This window comes from Vipera ursinii (assembly GCF_947247035.1).
Source record: "Vipera ursinii genome assembly, chromosome: Z".
NCBI classification, from domain to species: Eukaryota; Metazoa; Chordata; class Lepidosauria; order Squamata; family Viperidae; genus Vipera; species Vipera ursinii.
In genome coordinates this window covers 2,018,605-2,041,271 of record NC_139517.1, presented here as the reverse complement: position 1 = coordinate 2,041,271, position 22,667 = coordinate 2,018,605, and the positions used below count along the sequence as shown (strand labels likewise).

The following is a 22,667-nucleotide window of genomic DNA, read 5'->3' as shown; positions in this document are numbered from 1 at the left end:
CTCGGTTTGCCCCCCCCCGACTCACCTTCCACCACCTTGATGGGATGCAGGTCGGAGGGGAGGCGGGTGTTGATGTGGAAAATTTTCTGGGCGTTCCAGATCATGCGCAGCAGGTTGCAAGGCAGGACCACCTGGGACAAGAGGGAGAGAGTCACCGGTTAGCGTCATTTTTATAACGCGAAACTTGGGAATCCCGCGCCGGGTTTCGATCGCCACGATGTAAAGAGGATGTGGAGACTCTGGAAAGGGTGCAGAGAAGAGCAACGAAGAGGATCAGGTGATCGGAGGCTTAAAACACATAAGGAACGGTTGCTGGAACCGGGGATGTCCGGTTTAACGAAGAGAAGGATGAGGGGGGACATGATAGCAGTTATTCCAGTATCTCAGGGACTGCCCCAAAGAAGAGGGAGTCAAGCTACTCTCCAAAGTGCCTGAAGGCAGGACAAGAAGGAATGGATGGAAACTAATCAAGGAGAGAAGCAGCCTGGAACTAAGAAGAAACTTCCGGACAGTGAGGACAATTAACCAGTGGAACAACCTGCCTCCAGAAGCTGTGAATGCTCCAACACTGGAACTCTTTAAGAAGAGACCGGACAGCCATTTGCCTGAAATGGTATAGGGCACAGGTCGGCAACCTGCGGCTCCGGAGCCGCATGCGGCTCTTTGAGCCGTCTCTTGCGGCTCCCAGCCGCCCGGTGCGCGCGCACCTCTTCCAACGGGCAGTGGTGCGCGCGCACCTCTCCAAATGGAGAGTGGCACCGCCCGTTTGGAGAGGTGCACGCGCACCTCCCCGAATGGGCGGAGGTGCGCGCGCACCTCCCCAAACCTTTGGAGAGGTGCGCGCGTACCTCCGCGCGAATGGGCAGCGGTGCCGCTCTTTGAGGAAGCTGCCGCGGCCCGTCTGTGAAGCTGCCGAAAGCGGCAGCTTAGCAGACGGGCCGCGGCAGCTTCCGCAAAGAGCGGCGCCCCTGCCCATTCCGAGAGGTGCGCGCGCACCTCTCCGAACGACCGGAGGTGCGCGCGCACCTCCACAAACCTTTGGGGAGGTGCGCGCGTACCTCCACGCGAACGGGCAGCGGTGCCGCTCTTTCAGGAAGCTGCCGCTTTCGGCAGCTTCCTCAAAGAGCGGCGCCGCTGCCCCTTCGCACGGAGGTACGCGCGCACCTCCCCAAAGGTTTGGGGAGGTGCACGCGCAACTCCGGTCGTTCGGAGAGGTGCGCGCGCACCTCTCGGAATGGGCAGGGGCGCCGCTCTTTGAGGAAGCTGCCACGGCCCGTCTGCAAAGCTGCCGAAAGCGGCAGCTTTGCAGACGGGCCATCGCCATCGGGCAACCGGGAACCGGTTCCATCTCATTTTTAAAAAAATGGCAGCCGCGTGCGTCCGCGCATGCGCAAAAAAACTTTTTGCGCATGCGCGTGCATGGACACACGCACGCGGCTCCCTCTTTTTTTAATTTGTGATGGAACCGGTTCCCAGTGGCTCTTTTTCTTTTTTAGGTTGCCGACCCCTGGTATAGGGTTTCCTGCCTGAGCAGGGGGGTTGGACTAGATGACCTCCAAGGTCACTTTCAACTCTTATTATTCTGTTATCCTTCCTTCCTCCCTCCCTTCTCCAACACTGGACGTCTTTAAGAAGAGACTGGACAGCCCTTTGTCTGAAATGGTACAGGGTTTCCTACCTGAGCAAGGGGGCTGGACTAGATGACCTCCAAGGTCCCTTTCAACTCTATTATTCTTCCTTCCTTCCTTCCTCCCTCCCTTCTTTCTCCAACACTGGACAGCCCTTTGTCTGAAATGGTACTTATAGGGTTTCCTGCCTAAGTAGGGGTTTGGATTAGATGACCTCCAAGGTACCTTCCAACATTATTATTATTATTATTATTATTATTATTATTATTATTATTATTATTATTATTATTATTATCTATCTCTCCCTACGTCTATCGCTATTATCTAGCTAAATCTCCCTATCTATCTGTCTATATCTATTATCTATCTCTATCTATCTATCTAACCTGCCTCCAGAAGCGGTGAATGCTCCAACACTGTGTAAGTCTTTAAGAAGAGACTGGACAGCCATTTGTCTGAAATGGGATAGGGTCTCCTGCCTGAGCATGGGGGGGGGGGGTTGGACTAGAGGACCTCCGAGGCCCCTTTCCCACTATTCGTTACTCTAATTAAACACCCGTCCCTGGCATCCCGTGGGACTGCGATGCTCCTCCTCCTCCTGACGCTTCCAAACGGACGCCCCACACGGCAGGGGGAGTGGGCTTTTCCCTCAAGTCGTGTGAATGGGGAGCACGGCGTGGCCTAACCGAGCCCGCCTCTTCTCGTGGCCGCCCATCACGGGCCACGCGGGGGGGGGGAGAGGGTGCCCCTGTTTCCCGGAGGGGTGGGGGGCAGGTGCCTCACCTTGCTGTCCCCCGTGGGGAAGATGACCCTGAGCACCTCCCGGTCCTCCTTCATCTTCTCAAACTCCCTCTCCAGCTCGTTCTGGATGTGGGCGTTGCTCAGGATGTCTTTCACCATCTCCTCCTGCAGGGTGCGGCGCAGAGCCCGCTCGTTGGCGTAGTCGAACTTGAACCTGGGCAGAGGGAAGCCCGAGGAGGATGCCTCAAATGGCAAGGGAGATGGGGTGGGGGTGAGGGGGGGGTGTCCTGGTTCGGGCAAAGGTTGGACTAGACCAGGGGTAGGCAACCTCGGCTCTTTTATGACTCATGGACTTCAACTCCCAGAATTCCTGAGCCAGCTTGGCTGGCTCAGGAATTCTGGGAGTTGAAGTCCATGAGTCATAAAAGAGCCGAGGTTGCCTACCCCTGGACTAGACGACCTCTTGAGGTCCCTTCCTGGCTCTCGTTGCAGGCAGCCCTTGACCCGAACCCCCCCGAAATTTTGCGTTGCGGAAGGGAGACGTTTGCTCAAGCGAGCCTTGAGCCCGCTTTGCGACCTCTCTTGCCGTCGTTAAGCGAATCGCCCGCAGCCGTTTTTAAGTTAGCAACGCGGAGGTTGGGTGGATCTGGACTCCTCCTCAACTTTGCTTGTCGGAAGGTAGCCCAAAGGGGCAAAAATCGAGTGACCCCCCCTCCCCTCCGGGACGCTGCGACCGTCATAGGTACGAGTCAGTCGCCAAGCGTCCGAATTTTGATCACCTGACCACGAGGTTGCAAGTCTGAAGAACTGGCCCCAGGTGGCTTTTTTTCAGTGAGGTTGCGACTCTGAATGGTCACTAAATGAATTGCTGTAAGCCGAGGACTGCCTGTGTCCTATTATTCTGTTGTTTGAGGGGACTCCACGGCCGCTTAGCCGTTCCAAACTGTGGTTTCCCAATCGTGGCCATTTTAAGATGGGGTGGGCTTCCCTCACAGGGTTGTTGTGGGGGAAAGTAGGAGGGGAAAGGATTCATGGATCTGCTGGGATCGTTTACGGGAACAAATCCCGAGCAGCTTTCCTGGAATGGCAAACCAACCCAGGAGCCCCCCTGCCCTCCAACAAGGCCAGCCAACCGGGCCAGGGCGCTGAGTGCGAAGGAGGACTCACTTCTTCTCAAAGGCTTTGTTGGAAGGCTTGAGCGTGGCCAGGTTCTGGAACTCGACGCTCTCCCCGGCCAGCCCATCCTCGCCGTAACGCAGCTGCACCACCTGGTTGATGGAGTTGCGGACGGTGGCATCGTATTTCACCATAACCGACTCCATGGACTTGATCAGCCGGCGCTGGATGTAACCTGGTTAAGAAGCGGAGGAGGTCAGCATAACACAACCAGCGAGTTAAAAGGGACCTCGGAGGGCCTCTAGTCCAGCCCCCTGCTCGGGCAGGAGAGCCAATGGAATTTCAAAAAGCAGCTTGTTTTTTTTAAAAAAAAAAAACTCCAGCGATGGAGCACCCACAATTTCTGGTGGCAAGCTGTTCCGCTGGTTAATGAACAGAATAACACAGTTGTAAAGGGACCTTGGAGGTCTTCTAGTCCATCCCTCTGCTCAAGTGGGAGACCTTTACAGAATCGTGGAATAGCAGAGCTGGAAGGGACCTTGGAGGTCTTCTAGTCCAGCCCCCTGCTTGGGCAGGAGACCCTATGCAATTTCAAATAAATGGTTCGTTTTTTTTAAAAAAAACCTCCAGCGATGGAGCACCCACAATTTCTGGTGGCAAGCTGTTCTGCTGGTTAATGAACAGAATAACACAGTTGTAAAGGGACCTTGGAGGTCTTCTAGTCCAGCCCCCTGCTTCAGGAGACCCTATGCAATTTCAAACAAATGGTTGTTTTTTAAAAAAAAAAAAAAACTCCAGCGATGAAGCACCCACAATTTCTGGTGGCAAGCTGTTCCGCTAGTTAATTGTTCACGATGTCTGTGTGAAACAGGTCTGGCGAGAGATCAATGGGTCGTTAAGGTGCTTCCAAGTAAAAGAGGCAGGATGCAGAGATGCAGTCCTTATGAAGCTTTATTCATCGATAGGTTATATAAAAAGAGCTATATGGCATGGAGGCATCCATGCTTGTATGATAGAGAGAGAACGCATGCGAGAGAGAAAGATGAGAAGGGCTAGAACAAAGAGCAGCCCCTGAGCAGAGGTTTTTATGGGGGGCCTTGGCCCCTCCCTAACCATAAAACACTCTCTCCAATGGGGCTGCAGGGGTCTGAGACCCCTGACTCATCAGTGAAAGCAAAGAAGCCTCTTTGCTCCCATCTGATGACCTTTTTGGGTAACTGCCAATGGCTGGCACAAAACATCTAACAGTCTGGAAATTGGTCGCTTCTCTCTTTGGTCCGTTTCCATCCTTCTTGCGCTGCCTTCGGGTGCTTTGGAGAATAATAGGTGGAAACCCCACCCACCCCGCCCCTCATCTTTGGGGCCACCCACCCACCCCCCAAATATTGAAACGTTGTAGAGTCCAGGGCAGCTCCCAAATTTGAGACTTCCTGCTCGTCCCGCTTTGTGACCTGAAGCCAGCCCAACCCACCTCCGACTCACCCGTTTCGGCAGTCTTGACGGCCGTGTCGATCAGCCCTTCTCGGCCCCCCATGGCGTGGAAGAAGAACTCGGTGGGGGTCAGGCCGGCCAGGTAGGAATTCTCCACGAAGCCCCTGCTCTCCGGCCCGTAGTCGTCCTTGATGAAGTGGGGCAGCGTGCGGTGCTTGAAGCCGAAGGGGATGCGTTTTCCTTCCACATTTTGCTGCCCCACCACCGCGATGACCTGGGGGGTGGGGTGGGGTGGCAGGAGGAGAACAGCCCGGTCAGGTGAGATTTCTGGGGAAGCATACCTCCCCAAGCCTCAAGTTTAATATCCTGCCTTTATTATATTTATTATTATTATTATTATAATGACTACATAGCTTTTATTCATTAAACGTGAACCTCAGTCAACTGAACACTCAAATTGACTGGCTCTGAGGGCTGACACCGGTTGCTGCCGGCATCCTAGGGATCAACCAGGTATCTAAGATGTTCCGAGTAGCATCATCATCATCATCATCATTATTATTATTATTATTATTATTATTATATACAAAACTTTTATTCATAAAACATGAAACTCAGTCAACTGAACACTCAAATTGATGATGATGATGATGATTACAATAATAATAATAATGGTTGTATTTTATAAATAAGGGTAAACATATCCAATGCTCCTTCTTCCTATTTTCCCCAAAACAACAGTCCTGTAAGGTGATTTGAATTGAGAGGGGGACTGGCCCAAAGTCATCCAGCTGGCTTTCGGGCCTAAGGCGGGACTAGAACTCACCGTCACCTGGTGATTGGCCCAGTCACCCAGCTGGCTTTCGTGCCTAAGGCGGGACTAGAACTCACCGTCGCCTGCTGATTGGCCCAAAGTCACCCAGCCGGCTTTCGGGCCTAAGGCGGGACTAGAACTCACCATCGCCTGGTGATTGGCCCAAAGTCACCCAGCTGGCTTTCGTGCCTAAGGTGGGACTAGAACTCACCATCGCCTGGTGATTGGCCCAAAGTCACCCAGCCGGCTTTCGGGCCTAAGGCGGGACTAGAACTCACCATCGCCTGGTGATTGGCCCAAAGTCACCCAGCTGGCTTTCGTGCCTAAGGCAGGACTAGAACTCACCATCGCCTGGTGATTGGCCCAAAGTCACCCAGCCGGCTTTTCTGTCTTAAGGCGGGACTAGATCTCCTTGTCCCTGACTTTCTAGTCTGGTGCCTCAACCACGAGACCCAACTGGCTCTCGAAATGGATCGCCCGAAGATGTAACTCGAACCCTGGACCCTCGGATGCTCCAGCGGCTGAGCTACCCAGAGCGGGGCGAGGTGGGTCCTACCTGGGAGATGTTGATTTTGGAGCCTTTGGCCCCCGAGACCACCATGGACTTGAAGTTGTTGTATTCGGAGAGGGACTTCTGGGCCGAGGAGCCCGTCTTGTCTCGGGCATCGTTCAGGATGCGGTTGACCTGGTTCTCAAAGGTCTGGCGCAAGGTGTTGCCCGGCGTGGGCTCCAGCTCGTTGTTGTGGGCCTTCTCGATGACCTGGAGAAGGGGAGGGGAGGGAGGGCGGGGGTTCAAGGCCGGGCCAGGGACACAGGCCTGGCTTTTCAAGACTGACCCCCTCCCCTCCCCATCTTTATTCCTTCCTCCCCCCCTTTCCATGTATCTCCCTCCTTCCTTCCTCCCTTCCCATCTCTATTCCTTTCTTTCCCTTCCTCCCTCCCCCTCCCTCCTTCTTCCCATCTTTATTCCTTCCTTTCACTCCTTCCTTCCTTCTTCCTATTTTTATTCCTTCCTTCCCCTTCCCCTTTCCCTCCTTCCCCTTGCCCTCCTTCCTTCCTATTTTTATTCCTTCCTCTTCCCCTTTCCATGTATCTCCTCTCTCTTCTTTCCCTCCCTCCCTCCCTCCTTCCCATCTCTATTCCTCCCCTTTCCCTCTATCTCCTTCCTTCTTTTTTAAAACAGCCCCCTCCCTCGCAGAGGGAGAGGTTTGTCCACCCCCTTCCTTTCAACCTCCTCAAAATTTCCCCCAGGCACAGTCTGCCATTCTCTACTGGAGATTTCCTCACTATTCTGATTTTAACTTGTCAGGACAATTTATCCCCATTTTAAAACTTTTTCAAAGGCAACATCAGGTTTTTGGAGACGGGTCCGGCTTCCTGCGGTCTCAAGGCCCAAGTAATAAGAGAAGGGAACATTTGTAGCTCCGGGCCGAACTGAGGGGTCCTCGGTGCTCTCTCAACAGCTGGCTGCTTTTCTCGCAGACGTTTCGTGACCCAAGTAAGTAGCGTCATCAGCGCTAGAAGGGAGTGAGGTTAACCAGCACTGCTGTTCCCTAGTTGGGTCCTTTTGGCTTTGGCAGATGATGCCACTCTAACGGCAGAAAGTGAAGAGGAACTAAAGAGCCTCTTGTTGCGGGTGAAGAAGGAGAGTGCAAAACTTGGGTTGAAACTAAACATTAAGAAAACCAAGATCATGGCATCTGGCCCTCTCAATTCCTGGCAAATAGATGGGGAAGAAATGGAGGTGGTGACAGATTTTATTTTCCTGGGCTCCAAGATCACCGCAGATGGGGACTGCGGCCAAGAAACTAAAAGACGCTTGCTCCTGGGGAGGAAAGCCATGGCAAATCTAGACAGCACACTAAAAAGCAGAGACATCACCCTGCCGACAAAAGTGCGTATAGTCAAGGCTACGGTCTTCCCAGTTGCAATGTATGGCAGTGAACGTTGGACCGTAAGAAAGGCTGAGCGCCAAAGAATGGAGGCCTTTGAACTCTGGTGCTGGAGAAGACTCCTGCGAGTCCCTTGGACTGCAAGGCGATCAAACCGGTCAGTCCTAGAGGAGATCCACCCCGACTGCTCTTTAGAAGGCCAGATCCTGAAGCTAAAACTCAAATACTTTGTCCCCCTAATGAGAAGGAAGGACTCACTGGAGAAGAGCCTCATGCTGGGAAAGATTGAGGGCAAGAGAAGAAGGGGACGACAGAGAAGGAGGTGGCTGGATGGAGTCACTGAAGCAGGAGGCCTGAGCTTAAATGGACTCCAGAGGATGGTAGAGGACAGGAAGGCCTGGAGGAACGTGGTCCATGGGGTCGCGATGGGTCGGACACGACTTCGCAACTAACAACAACAGTTGGGTCCTAAAATGGCTGCAAACAACCGACTCAGCTCAGACAGTGCCAAGGACCCAACGGTGCTCCTCTTCCTCCCCTCCGCAAACCTCACCCCCTTCCAGAATTGATGACATTACCTAGTTGGGTCACGAAACGTCTGCAAGGAAACCAGCCGGATGAGAGAGCATGAAGGACCCCCAGAAGGAACAAAGCTTTCTCTTTGCAAGGGGACCCGGCACCCAGGTCCCGGCATCCAACCCACCTCTTATCAGACTCCCAGATCCGGGGGTCTTCGCAGCTTGCCCCCTACCTCAATCACATCCTGTTTGGCTTTCTTGATAGTGTTCTGGATGTCCTGGTAGGTCTTGGCGTCAGCGATGGAGTCCCCAATGCCAATGGTGTGTCCTAGGAAAGGAGAGGAGCGGTCATTTGCAGGCTGGCTAAAAAACAACCCCAACAAGCATTCACCGCCCTTAAGCGCTGTGCGCTGTTGGGTCCTTGGCACAGCCTGAGCTGGGTTGTTTATTTGCGCACATTTTATGACCCAACTAGATAGATAGATAGATAGATAGATAGATAGATAGATAGATAGATAGATAGATAGATAGAAACAGAGAGAGGAGATAGCATTAGAAGTTAGGTAGGTAGATGGATAGGCAGACAGCTAAATAGCTAAGTAGAGATTGAATTAGAATTAGACGACAGACAGGATGGATAAATGAGACAGATATAAGGAAAGAGAGATGAGAGAGAGATACAGCATTAGATGTTAGGTAGGTAGATGGATAAGACAGGTAAGTAGAGATTGAAAGAATTAGACGGCAGATGGATACATATAAAGATAGAGAGAGAGCATTAGGTAGGTAGATGGATAGGTGGATAGGCAGATGAATAGGTAGGTAGGGGTTGAATTAGAATTAGACGACAAAGACAGACAGATGATGGATAGATGAGACAGATATAAAAGATAGATATAGATACATAATTAGATAGATATACATAGATAATATAGATTGATAATATAGATACATAGATGGTAGATACATAGATTAGATATAGATACATAGATAGATAAGAGATAAGATAGAGATACATAGGTAAGATAGATGATAGATACATAGATTAGATAGACAGACAGACAGACAGACAGACAGACAGACAGATGTCTGGATTCTCAGCAAAATATCCCATGTGATACAAAGATGCCCCCCCTTAATACCCTCCCCGGTGACGTCAGGACAGCCAAAAGCAGCAGCCCTAGTTTCCCAGGAATGCCCGGGACGCTTCCCCAATGCTCGGGGTGGGGGCGGGGGTGGGGAGTCCCAGCCACCCTCACCTTCGATCAGCAGCCAGTTGTTGATGACCGTCTGGATGTTGCTGTAGAAGAGGCGGGTGACGTCGTGGCCCATCTCCAGGTAGGAGATGTGGACCAAGGAGCCAGCCGAGGTGCCCAGGGATTTCTTGCACAAGATGCCCATGATCAGCTCTCCGTTCTCCACAATGACCTGGGGGTTGGGAGTGGTTTGGAGCCAAGTCTTGCCCTCCATCCAAAGGCTGCAGGATGGCGGGCTGAGGCGACATCCCCTCCGCCCCAAGCTAGGTTCCCAGCAGGGCTACCCCAAAAACCAGTTCACCAGCCATCCCAAAGGTGCTTTTTCAGGAGGCAACTGGATTTTCTCGTTTTTTTTTCTTTGAAGAGGTTTCGCTTCTCTTCCCGGAAGCTTCCTCAGGTTCTGACCGAATGGTGGGTTTGCCTGGGTCCTCTGGGGGTCACCTGAGTGATGCAAATGGGTGTGGGAGCCTTCTGCCTGCAGGATGTTTTTTCTGCCCCTGTCCCTGTAGCTCCACACCCATTTGTACTGCTCAGGTGAGTCTGAGGACACAGGTAAACCTCCAGGTGGCCTCAACGGCTCTCTAAAAGAAGGCAAAGGTGCAGCCGTCTGCAAGGAGGATAAATCTTTCCACTCCCCCCCCCCCACCATCCAGTCAGAACCTGAGGAAGCTTCTGGGATGAGAAGCGAAACCTCTTCAAAGAAAAAAACAAACAACAGGAAAATCCAGTTCCCTCCTGGAAAAAAAAAAACCACTCCGGGGACAACCTTGACTTGGAGGACGGAGAATAATCCCCCGCAGACATTTTACCCTCCAGCCATCCTCCATCAAACCTGGTGGGGCCACGCGCTTCCAAGAGGTCGGGGTTTTTTTGTAGATTTTTTTCACCATTGGAAAGACGTGCACACCCACCCCCACCCCCTGGTTCCCAGCAATCGGGCCTACCTTGGTGTCTCCCGGAGAGATGTGCTTGTACGGGCCGCTGTCTTCGTCGTCCGGATGGGTGCTGTGAGTGCGGACGCAGTTGATGTGTCCCGGAATGATCAAGGAGAAGATCTGCTTGCCGGTCCAGAGCGGACGAGGTTTGAGGATGGCCGGTTGGGGCACTTTACCATCCCAGGTGGACAGGAACATCAGCAGGTTCATCACTTCTCCCTGGGAAGGAAAGGGGGGGTGGGGTGAGTTAGGGGCGGGGAGGGAGAAGCAGACCAGGGTCAGAATCCATGTCCTCCTGTCTTCCACGCTAACTCTGCGGCAGAGGTGGGCAACTTAGACGACCTGCGGGACTTCCAACGGCCAGAATTCCTGAGCCGGCTGTTAGATGTTTTGTGCCAGCCATTGGCAGTTACCCAAAAGGGTCATCAGATGAGTCAGGGGTCCCAGGCCCCTGCAACCCCATTGGAGAGAGTGTTTTATGGTTAGGGAGGGGCTCAGACCCCCCATAAATACCTCTGCTCAAGGGCTGCTCTTCGTCCTTGTACTTGTTATTTCTCTCTTGCATGCATTCTCTCTCTATCATACAAGCATGGATGCCTCCATGCCATATAGCTCTTTCTATATAATCTATCGATGAATAAAGCTTCATAATGATTGCATCTCTGCATCCTGCCTCTTTTACTTGGAAGCACCTTAACGACCCATCGATCTCTCGTGAGAGCTGCTCACAAGTTGGTAGCAGAGGATGTTGAACGGTCCCTAAAGGAACGCGCCAACGCTGCTAACCTCGGATGGTCTTGCTCCGACAACCGATGGAGATGCAGACATTTTCCTGCTAGTGTTTTTACTCTTTAAAGAGTTAGGAGCAGGGCTGGCGAACCTTTGAGAGACCGAGTGCCCAAACTGCAACCCAAAACCCACTTACGTACTGTCGGGGTGCTGGGTGGGCGTGGCCCATTGGGTGGGCGTGGCTGCGGCAGTAACGGCAGACTGGGCGGGACTAAAAAGTTCAATCAATTCCAACTTTGCGAGATTCCCCCCCCCTGCGAGAAGTTGAAACTGATTGATCGATTGAAACTTTTTGGTTTTTTGGCACACAGCGGCGGAGGCCTAAAGCAAAAAGTGTTTATAAAACCCAGCTGAAGGCCTAGGACTGGGGCAACGGCGGGCGTGCCCACAGAGAGGGCTTCACGAGCCACCTGTGGCACGGGTGCCATAGGTTCACCACCACGGAGTTAGATGATACTGGGGGTGGGGGGGGAGAGGAATGTGCATGAGAGTTTAGCTAGACATAACCATGCTGGACCTAGCGTGAGAACCAAGGTTATTGAAATAAGAGATGATAGGAAACGGCGGGCTGGAGAACTGGAGGGAGAGCCTGCGTTTCACATTAATTGGAGAATGTGATTTATGACTGTTAATTATTAGAGGAGGGAATGGCGCTAGAATTCAGGGGTGTCAAACTCAATTTCACTGAGGGCCGCATCAGCATTGTGGCTGCCCTTGGGGGGCCGGGTGGGTATGGCCAGGGTGGGCGCGGCCTACTGGCTGGGCGCAGCTGAAGTGCGTATGGCCTACTGGGTGGGCGTGGCCAGCTCTACATCATTGGCATGAAGGGTCCCTATGGGGGCCTGGGCAGGAGTGGGACAGATCTGGGGGTCTCTGGCAAAAGGAGGGTCTCTGGGCCAGGGCCAAGGCAGTGGTGGCCGTTCCCTCACTGTTTCCAGGATGGCTTCGGGGGCCACATGAAACCACTTCGCGGGCCGGATCTGGCCCCCGGGCCTTGTGTTTGACATGTCTGCGCTAGATAGTATGTGATCCGATTTTGGCTTCACCTATGTACATGCCGATGCTCTGCTACTCGAATAAAGATTCTTTAAGGAAAACAATGCCTCAAAGTCCTTTGAAGAGTTTCATCTGTCAGAAGCAGGACAGAATGGTTTTCAACTCATAGTTGCCCACCCCTGCTCCAGGTCCCGTTCAAACGCACCAGTCCTTAACACGGGCAGTCTTCGACTTACGAGGGGTTTTTTTTAGGGACTGTCCCAAGTTACAACAGCACTGGAAAAAAAGGGACTCGGGACGGTTTTTTTTCATTCTTACAACAGGTCCCGGGATCAAAATTCAGAGGCTCGGCAACCGACTCGTCTTTACGACAGTCGCAGCATCCCGGGATTCCCCTTTTCGCAAGCTTCCGACCGGCAAAGTCAACGGGGAAGCCGGATCCACTTCACCGCCAGGGAACTTTAACTTAATCGCTACAGCCATTCGCTTAAAAAAAATGGAGGTGAGCAAGGTCGCAAAACGGGGCAAGATTTACTGTCTGGCTTAGCGAGCGAAATCTGGGGCTCCGCTGACCCGTCCGTAAGTCGCCGGGCCTTATGTTGTAAGTCAAAGACTGTCTGTAAATTGAGGAAAGAGTAACCAGGGTTTCGCTCAAGAAATGGGTGTGTGGGGAGGAAAAACAGAGGGACCCTTACTCTCTCCAAGAAGACGTCTCTCTTGGTGAACTTGCGGACGGCCGTCAGCGTGTCCTGCACGATGCCCATGACGGGCCTGTTGGACTGGGGCGTGACGATCATCCGGGGGACCATGGCCAGCTCCTGGATCTCCGCCCGGGTCTCCAGCGACTGGGGGAGGTGGAGGTTCATCTCGTCGCCGTCAAAGTCGGCGTTGTAGGGGGTGGTGACGCTGAGGGGGCAAAAGAAGAGCGTCCCCCGTCAGGATAGGGGGAAGCCAGGGGTTTGGCCGGTTTGCAAAGACGAGGCCGCGGGAGGAGGAGAGCCAAGCCGGACGGGAGCCAGCTCTGGAGGAAGGGTCTGGGGTGACAAGGTGGCCTTGCATGACGCGGAGGTGAAAGGTTATGACTCCCATCCTGGTCGATCCTTGCAAAAAGACACACGGCCCAAGTGGTGCTGCGTCTTAACACTGAACTCGGAGGTCCCAGGTGCTCTCTGAGCTGGGCGGTTTCCTTGCAGATGTTTCATGACCCAACTAGGGAACATCATCAGGGAGGAAGGGAAGGAAGGAAGGAAGGAAGGAAGGAAGGAAGGAAGGAAGGAAGGAAGGAAGGAAGGAAGGACTGTGGTGCTCTCCGAGCTGGGCGGTTTCCTTGCAGATGTTTCATGACCCAACTAGGGAACATCATCAGGGAGGAAGGGAAGGAAGGAAGGAAGGAAGGAAGGAAGGAAGGAAGGAAGGAAGGAAGGAAGGAAGGAAGGAAGGACTGTGGTGCTCTCCGAGCTGGGCGGTTTCCTTGCAGATGTTTCATGACCCAACTAGGGAACATCATCAGGGAGGGAGGGAGGGAGGGAGGGAAGGAAGGAAGGAAGGAAGGAAGGAAGGAAGGAAGGAAGGAAGGAAGGACGGACTGTGGTGCTCTCTGAGCGGGGCGGTTTCCTTGCAGATGTTTCATGACCCAACTAGGGGACATCGTCAGGGAAGGAAGGAAGGAAGGAAGGAAGGAAGGAAGGAAGGAAGGAAGGAAGGAAGGACGGACTGTGGGGTCCTTGGTGCTCTCCGAGCGGGGCGGTTTCCTTGCAGACGTTTCACGACCCGACTAGGTAGCACTATCAGGGCTAAATGGGGGATTAGGGTTTTCGCCCTGTTTCTATACAGAGATTTCCCCTTGGTGGGAGTTTTCTGCAGTAAACTTTACTCCACTCCAGGAAATGCCAATTCAGACAGTAACTACCATGCATCCCTGAAAATAAGACCTGGTTTCTTTTTCTTTCTTTCTTTTTCTTTCTTTCTTCCCTTCCTTCTTTCTTTTTCTTTGTCTTTCTTTTATCTATCTATCTATCTATCTATCTATCTATCTATCTATCTATCATCTGCCTCCAAATAGGCACGAAAACTAGCTGGTTGACTTTGGGCCCCATCACCAGGAGGCAGCGAGTTCTAGTCCTGCCTTAGGCACAAAAACCTCTCTCTCCCTCTCCCTGCCTCCCTCCCTGCTACCTGGAGTCATCCTAAGAACAACGTTGGGACACAAAGAGGTGCATAAACGCAAATAAATAAGATTCTCCTCTGAAAACGGCTGAGAAGGGAAGGAAGCGGAGCGGTTCACAAGGCCAACCTGAGATTGAGCCGGAATGTGGACCAGGGCAGGATACGGACTCGGTGGCCCATCATGGACATTTTGTGCAGCGTGGGTTGCCGGTTGAAAATGACGATGTCCCCGTCGCACATGTGTCGCTCCACCTGGGAAGGAAGCTCAGCGGTTGAGCCGGAAAGACGGGAGGGAGAGAGAAATCCACAGGGCAAATGCAGGGCAAAGGACCCCCCCCCACACACACACACCACCCAAAAAATAATAAAATAAAATAAAACCCACCCCAACGCTGTGCTTGATCAGCCAAAGGAAGCGAAAGGACAAGACAAACTTAACCATTTGGCAAGGTTTGCAAAACGTTGTGGGTTTGGGGTTTTTTTTTGTCCTTCTTTAAAAAGGGTGCGTACAGGTAGTCCTCGGCTTACGACCGTTCGGTTAGTAACTGTTCAAAGTTACAAGAAGCGACTTATGACCGGTCCCCCATACTTATGACCGACACGGCATCCCTACTACGGTCGTGGGATCCAAATTTAGGCGCTTTGGCACAACCGGCGTGTGTTCACACATCGGTTGCAGCGTCCCAGGAGGGTGAGGGGGGGGGGCAGGCTGCGTGATCCCCACTCGTGACCTCCCCAGGTAGCTTCCCATAAGCAGAGTCAACGGGGCAAGCTGGATCTGCTTAACGACCGCGTCGTTCACCGCGGCGATTCGCTTAACCGCCTTGGCAAAAAAAAAAAAGGGAAGGTCGTAAAACAGGAGCGCGACTCCCTTTGGCTTGTTTAGCAAACAGAAACTCGGTCATTAAACCGAGGACTACCTGTAGCCTTTTGTGCAATCCCACGCTGCCTAAGCAGAGTTTAAGATCCGTCCCTCCCGTTTCCTTGGGCGCCGTTACCTCGGTTCACCCCAAAGGACCTGGGAGTTAGGGACCCCCCCTCTGCCCCACTGGGACCAGTCCCGTCCCCCCCCCATTTTCCCAGCAGGACGAACCTTGTACCCGATCTGCAAGTGGAGATCGCTGGACTTGGGGTGGAAGCGGAGATCAATCCTGTCCCCGTTGTGCCGGATGATGTACTTGGCTCCGGGATACTGACTGTTCCCTCGGCTCACCAGCTCCTGCAGCCTGGGGGGAGGGGGGGTGTTTTTTAAAGGGGGGGGCATCTTTGTATCACATGGGATATTTTGCTGAGAATCCAAAGACATTTTATCTATCTCTATCATCTATCTATCTATCTATCTTTCTTTATATCTGTCTCATCTATCCATCATCTCTTTGTTGTCTAATTCTAATTCAACCTCTACCTATCTATTCATCTGCCTATCCACCTATCCATCTACCTACCTACCTAATGCTCTCTCTCTATGTCTCATGTATCCATCATCTGCCGTCTAATTCTTTCAATCTCTACTTACCTGTCTGCCTATCCATCTACCTAACATCTAATGCGGTATATCTCTCTCATCTCTCTTTCTTTATATCTGTCTCATTTATCCATCCTGTCTGTCGTCTAATTCTAATTCAATCTCTACCTATTTCTCTGCCTATCCATCTACCTACCTAACATCTAATGCTATCTCTCTGTGTGTGATCTATCCATCATCTGTCTGTCTGTTTTTGTCTGTCTAATTCTAATTCAATCTCTACCTATTTATCTATCTGCCTATACATCTACCTACCTAACATCTAATGCTATCTGTGTGTGTGTGTGTGATCTATCCATCATCTGTTTTTGTCTGTCTAATTCTAATTCAATCTCTACCTATTTATCTGCCTATCCATCTACCTACCTAACATCTAATGCTGTGTGTGTGTGTGTTTGTGTGATCTATCCATCATGTCTGTTTTTGTCCGTCTAATTCTAATTCAATCTCTACCTATTTATCTATCTACCTATCCATCTACCTACCTAATATCTAATACTATCTCTCTGTGTGTGTGTGTGTGTGTGTGATCTATCCATCCTGTCTGTCTGTTTTTGTCCGTCTAATTCTAATTCAATCTCTATTTATCTATCTGCCTATCCATCTACCTACCTAACATCTAATGCTATCTTTCATCCATCTCTCATCTATCTATCTCTACATCTACATCTATGTATCTATATCTATGTATCTATATGTATATGTGTATATATCCATATATGTATGTATGTATATATAAATCTCTCTCTCTGTTTCATCTATCCATCCTCTGTCTGTCTGTCTGTCTCTTTATGTCTGTAATTCTAATTAGAGGGTCAAAGAGACAGCCAAGACCAGCAAGAGCCGCTCTGTGTGTGTGTGTGTGTGTGTGTGTGTGTCTCGGGGGGGGGGCATCCCCGGCCTCGAGACTCGGCCCTCACCTGTCAATGTTGAAAGGCGCCACGATCTCCGCAAAGGTCATGTTGGCGGCGATGGAGCGGGGCACGCCCACCTGGTCGATGGAGAGGTTGGGGTCCGGGGTGATGACCGTCCGGGCGGAGAAGTCCACTCGCTTGCCCATCAGGTTCCCCCGGACTCGGCCTTCCTTCCCCTTCAGACGCTGCTTCAAGGACTTCAGAGGCCGGCCGGATTTTTGCATTGCCTGCGAGGGGGGGGGGGAAGGGGCGAAGGCAAGCGCGGGGATCAGGACCCTCTCGGCACGCCGAGAAGTTTAAAAAAAAAAAAGACCCTGGGCTTTGGGGAAGGGGACAACATAGCAGCAGGTGGGATTTTAAGACCCTGCTCTCTCTCGCTTCACGGCCCTTTCCTGGAAAGGAGTGTGTATGTGTCGGGGGGTGTCCCATCGTCCCTGTGGAAATCGCCCCCCCCCCCCGCTTTGACCCTCTTCCACAGAGCTCCAAAGACAGGGATTTGGGCAAGGGGCCTGGAGACCCCAAGCTGACATGGAGGCCATCAAGTGGTTGGTGGGTTTGTGGTCCCCGGGGAAGTGGGGGTGGGGTCAACGGTCGCCACTGAGTGAGTCGGGCAGCCCCTTTTTTTTTCTTTTCTTAATAAATTAATGCGTTCAGGGAAAGACCCTCGCAATGTTGAAATTCAGAGGGTCAAACTCAATTAGCAGCTTAAGATCACAACATCTAGACCAGGGCTCTTCAAACCTGACCCTTGGATGACTCGGGGACTTCGACTCCCAGAATTCCTCAGCCAGGCTGGGACGTTTGAAGACCCCTGATCTAGACCCTTGTCCAGGTAAGGTGGGATTGTGTGTCCCCCCCCCCCCCGCTCGGACACTGGAGAGGAAGAGAGGAAGGGAAGGTCCAAGACGTACTCTTTTGCCAATAAACCAGTGTTTCTCAACCTTAAAGATGGGCGCACTCCCAACTCCCAGCATTCCCCAGCCAGCTTTTTCCCCACTTTGCTGAAGGCAAGATATATTACGTTGACCACGTTCCCGACGTCTATTAAGAAAGTTGTTGTTGTTAGCTGCGAAGTCGTGTCCGACCCCTCACAACCCCACGGACAACGTTCCTCCAGGCCTTCCTGTCCTCTACCATCTTCTGGAGTCCCTTTAAGCTCATGCCTACTGCTTCAGGGACTCCATCCAGCCACCTCATTCTCTGTCGTCCCCTTCTTCTCTTGCCCTCAATCTTTCCCAGCATGAGGCTCTTCTCCAGTGAGTCCTTCCTTCTCATGAGGTGGCCAAAGTATTTGAGTTTCACCTTCAGGATCTGGCCTTCTAAAGAGCAGTCAGGGTGGATCTCCTCTAGGACTGACCGGTTTGATCGCCTTGCAGTCCAAGGGACTCGCAGGAGTCTTCTCCAGCACCAGAGTTCAAAGGCCTCAATTCTTTGGCGCTCAGCCTTTCTTATGGTCCAGGTTTCACTGCCATACATTGCAACTGGGAGGACCACAGCCTTGACTACGCACTTTTGTTGACGGGGTGACGTCTCTGCTTTTTAGTGTGCTGTCTAGATTTGCCATGGCTTTCCTCCCCAGGAGCAAGCGTCTTTTAATTTCTTGGCTGCAGTCCCCATCTGCAGTGATCTTGGAGCCCAGGAAAATAAAATCTGTCACCACCTCCATTTCTTCCTCATCTATTTCCCAGGAATTGAGAGGGCCGGATGCCATGATCTTGGTTTTCTTAATGTTTAGTTTCAACCCAACTTTTGCACTCTCCTTCTTCACCCGCAACACGAGGCTCTTTAGTTCTTCTTCACTTTCTGCCACTAGAAAGTTACCCAGTCAAAATGGCAATAAAGGTAATCTAGCCACCTCTGGTCTTCTTGTCCTAGCCTTGCTGGCTGGGGAATTCTGGGAACTGAGGTCCATAAGTCTTTCGGCGGCTTAGCTTAACCTGGCCTTCGCCCCATCTGATGTCCTGCAGATGTGCGAGGGCTACAATCCCAAGGAGCCACCACGTGGGCTGGAGAATCCTGGGAGCTGAAGTCCACCCATCTGTCCTGTGGTTGCTCTCAGGTATGGGGACCAGATGCCTGGAGATCGGGGAGGAAAACTCCTCAAGGGCTGCTCCTGCCCCTCCACCACCACCCTTCGGCCACTTACCCTGGGCAGCCCGGGCAGCTCGTTGTCCACCATGGTGGCCACGTGGAACTGGAGGAGCTTGACGTCTTCCGCGATGACGTGAGCGGCCGCCCCATTCTGCTCGTTCCGCCGCAGCTGGTTGTTGATTTTCACAATGTCGGCCAGCTTGTGAGTCAAGTCATCCTAGGGGAAGGAGAAAAGGGGTGGTCAGCATCTAGGTTAGACAAAATAAGTGTGCCCCCCCCGCCCCACAAGCGAGACCCCTGGCAGCTTGGAGGGATGTTCAACCGATCTGGGACCAATTGCCTCCAGAAGCTCTGAGTGCTTCAACACTGGGGGTTTTTAAGAAGAGACTGGACAGCCCTTTTGTCTGAAATGGCATACGGTCTCCTGTTTGGGCAGGGGGTTGGACTAGATGACCTCTAAGGTCCTTTTCTCCTCTCCTCTTCTACCCTACTCTATTCTGTATTTTATTATTCTGTTCTGTATTATTCTATTCTATTCCTGTATTTTATTACTCTATTTTGTATTTTAATATTCTATTCCATTTTCTATTATTTTATTCTATTTTGTATTTTATTATTCTATTCTATTATTCTCTATTGTATTCTGTATTTTGTTATTCTATTCTGTATTATTCTATTCTATTCTATTCCTGTATTTTATTATTCTATTCTATTTTGTATTTTATTATTCTATTCTATTATTCTATTCTATTCTCTATTTTGTTATTCTATTCTGTATTATTCTATTTTATTCTATTGTATTTTATTCTATCTATATTCCATTCTATTCCTGTATATTATTGTATTTTGTATTTTAATATTCTAGTCTATTCTACTCAATCCATTCTCTATTACTTTATTCTATTTTGTATTTTATTTTTTTTTATTCCATTATTCTCTACTCTACTTTGTATTTTGTTATTCTACTCTTTGTATTTTGTTATTCTATTCTATTCTGTATTTTGTTACTCTATTCCTATTTCCATTCCATTCCACTCCATTCCATTCCATTCCGTATTTTATTATTCTTTATTCTATTCTACCCAGGCCTGCTGCTGTGAATTCGGTGCTGGGTTTGGGTTCAAAGCACGCCTCCCCAACCCTCCCCCACCCCTCCCCAGGCCGAGCCACCCGCAGGCACCTGATTCCTGGCCGAGCCTTGCATGACGACGGCCGGCCTGACGGAGAGCGGCGGGACGGGCAGCACGGTGCAGATCATCCACTCCGGCCGGGCGTACTTGGGGTCCATGCCCAAGATGAAGCATTCCTCGTCCGAGATCCGCTTGAAGATCTCGTGGACCCGCTCTGGGCTCAGCAGGATCTTCTTCTCCTGCGAGTCCTCGTTCACGTGCTTCCACTCGGCGTACAGCTCCAGGCCTGAGCGGCGGATCCTGGGCTGGTAGCGCCCGCAGCCCCCGTGGCCCTGGAGGGAGGGAAGGAGGCGTCACTGGGGGGTGGGGGGTCGTGCAAAAAAAAAAAAAAAAGCTCAGTCCGGGACACTATCGGGCTTTTACTTCCCACCCCCACCCCTTCGCTGTTGTTTGCAAAATAACTCAAAGGCGGCAAACGTGCCTCCTTCCTCCGCCCGTTTTCCCCAGTTCGGTCCAGCACTGAAAGCGCCAGGCAAGAAGAGACCAGGAGAGGGTGAGTTCTAGTCCCGCTTTAGGGACGGAAGCTGGCTGGGTGACTTTGGGCCAATCATCAGGAGAGGGTGAGTTCTAGTCCTGCCTTAGCCATGAAAGCTGGCTGGGTTCTTTTGCGCCAGTCACCAGGAGATGGTGAGTTCTAGTCCTGCCTGAGCCATGAAAGCTGACTGGGTGCCTTTGCGCCAATCACTAGATGGTGAGTTCTAGTTCTATTCTTAGCCACGAAAGCTGGCTGGGTGTCTTTGGGCCAATCACTAGAAGATGGTGAGTTCTAGTTCTATTCTTAGCCACGAAAGCTGGCTGGGTGTCTTTGGGCCAATCACTAGAAGATGGTGAGTTCTAGTTCTATTCTTAGCCACGAAAGCTGGCTGGGTGTCTTTGGGCCAATCACTAGAAGATGGTGAGTTCTAGTTCTATTCTTAGCCACGAAAGCTGGCTGGGTGTCTTTGGGCCAATCACCAGGAGATGGTGAGTTCTAGTCCTGTCTGAGCCACGAAAGCTGACTGGGTGCCTTTGGGCCAATCACTAGAAGATGGTGAGTTCTAGTTCTATTCTTAGCCACGAAAGCTGGCTGGGTGTCTTTGGGCCAATCACTAGGTGATGATGAGTTCTAGTCCTGCCTTAGCCATGAATGCTGGCTGGGTACTTTTGCGCCAATCACCAGGAGATGATGAGTTCTAGTCCTGCCTTAGCCACGAAAGCTGGTTGGGTGATTTTGGTCCAGGCAATTCTCTCTTGGTCCAAACTGTCTCACAGAGTTGTCATTGTGGGGAAAATAGGAGAAAAAAAGATTAGGTCTGTACACTGCTTTCTTTATGGGAATAATACGGGCCAGATAAAATAAATATTAAAAACAAAAGGTAACTGGATCCCTCACCACCAGGAGAGCCTTCAGCACAGAACTGAAATTGATCCCAGTAGCCATGCTCTACTCTCTTGAAATTTATATTTCCCTTTGAGAAAACATTTCTCTATTTTTTTTTTCTTTCTTCTGGGTGATCACTCTTATTTTCATCCGAATAGTCTTTTAAGGGCTAGGCAAAGGAACATTAGCAAACGGCGTAACCCAGCTGAAATTCACTTTTCCATTACTACCTAATTGTGCGTGCATTTTTTTTGTGCGTTGCCACAACGTTCCCTTCGACTTTAAACAGGAAACCCCAATCAAGCCGGTTAGAGACTTTAGGTGAAATTCAGAATTTTTTTTTTTAAAAAAACAACTCCTTTAGACTAAGAGCTTTCGGGAACATATTTCTCTTGTTGATGTTGTTAGCTGCGAAGTCGTGTCCGACTCATCGCGACCCCATGGATGACGTTCCTCCAGGCCTTCCTGTCCCCCACCATCTTCTGGAGTCCATTTAAGCTCACGCCTTCTGCTTCAGTGACTCCATCCAGCCACCTCCTTCTCTGTCGTTCCCTTCTTCTCTTGCCCTCAACCTTTCCCAGCGTTAGGCTCTTCTCCAGTGAGTCCTTTCTTCTCATTAGGTGGCCAAAGGATTTGAGTTTTAGCTTCAGGATCTGGCCTTCTAAAGAGCAGTCAGGGTTGATCTCCTCTAGGACTGACCGGTTGGATCGCCTCGCAGTCCAAGGAACTCGCAGGAGTCTTCTCCAGCACCAGAGTTCAAAGGCCTCCATTCTTTGGCGCTCAGCCTTTCTTATGGTCCAGGTTTCACTGCCATACATTGCAACTGGGAAGACCATAGCCTTGACTATAGGCACTTTTGTCGGCAGGGTGATGTCTCTGCTTTTTAGTGTGCCGTCTAGATTTGCCATGGCTTTCCTCCCCAGGAGCAAGCGTCTTTTAATTTCTTGGCTGCAGTCCCCATCTGCAGTGATCTTGGAGCCCAGGAAAATAAAATCTGTCACCACCTCCATTTCTTCCCCATCTATTTGCCAGGAATTGGGAGGGCCGGATGCCATGATCTTGGTTTTCTTAATGTTTAGTTTCAACCCAAGTTTTGCACTCTCCTTCTTCACCCGCAACAAGAGGCTCTTTAGTTCCTCTTCACTTTCTGCCATTAGAGTATCATCTGCTTGTTTCTCTTAAGTGGGCATTAATTACATTAATTCAGAAGAAAATTAAGGAGGCACCATCAGCAGAATTACCACCGTCTGATCCTCCAAAGAAATTTGATGACAAAGAGAGAGAGAAAAAAAAACAGCCGTTAAT

At 51.1% G+C, this 22,667-nt stretch overlaps 1 protein-coding gene across 2 annotated transcripts in view; it reads right to left on the bottom strand.

Moving 5' to 3' along the window:
* POLR2A (RNA polymerase II subunit A) overlaps nt 1–22,667 on the bottom strand; it is a 40,691-nt gene that overhangs the window by 10,113 nt on the left and 7,911 nt on the right. Inside the window, exons 1-15 of one of the 2 annotated variants that reach the window (XM_083377616.1) lie at nt 21,159–21,971; nt 19,993–20,274; nt 18,868–19,029; nt 16,728–16,948; nt 15,376–15,508; nt 14,410–14,534; nt 12,812–13,022; nt 10,341–10,550; nt 9,400–9,568; nt 8,374–8,468; nt 6,287–6,490; nt 4,968–5,190; nt 3,537–3,720; nt 2,412–2,583; nt 26–131 (exon numbers count right to left, since the gene is read on the bottom strand). In XM_083377616.1, coding sequence (XP_083233742.1) covers nt 26–131; nt 2,412–2,583; nt 3,537–3,720; nt 4,968–5,190; nt 6,287–6,490; nt 8,374–8,468; nt 9,400–9,568; nt 10,341–10,550; nt 12,812–13,022; nt 14,410–14,534; nt 15,376–15,508; nt 16,728–16,948; nt 18,868–19,029; nt 19,993–20,100 — 2,323 coding nt within the window. In that variant the 5' untranslated portion in view covers nt 20,101–20,274; nt 21,159–21,971. Of the gene's footprint in view, nt 1–25; nt 132–2,411; nt 2,584–3,536; nt 3,721–4,967; nt 5,191–6,286; nt 6,491–8,373; nt 8,469–9,399; nt 9,569–10,340; nt 10,551–12,811; nt 13,023–14,409; nt 14,535–15,375; nt 15,509–16,727; nt 16,949–18,867; nt 19,030–19,992; nt 20,275–21,158; nt 21,972–22,667 lie in introns of those variants that run through there. The other variant, XM_083377615.1, reaches the window with a different exon arrangement.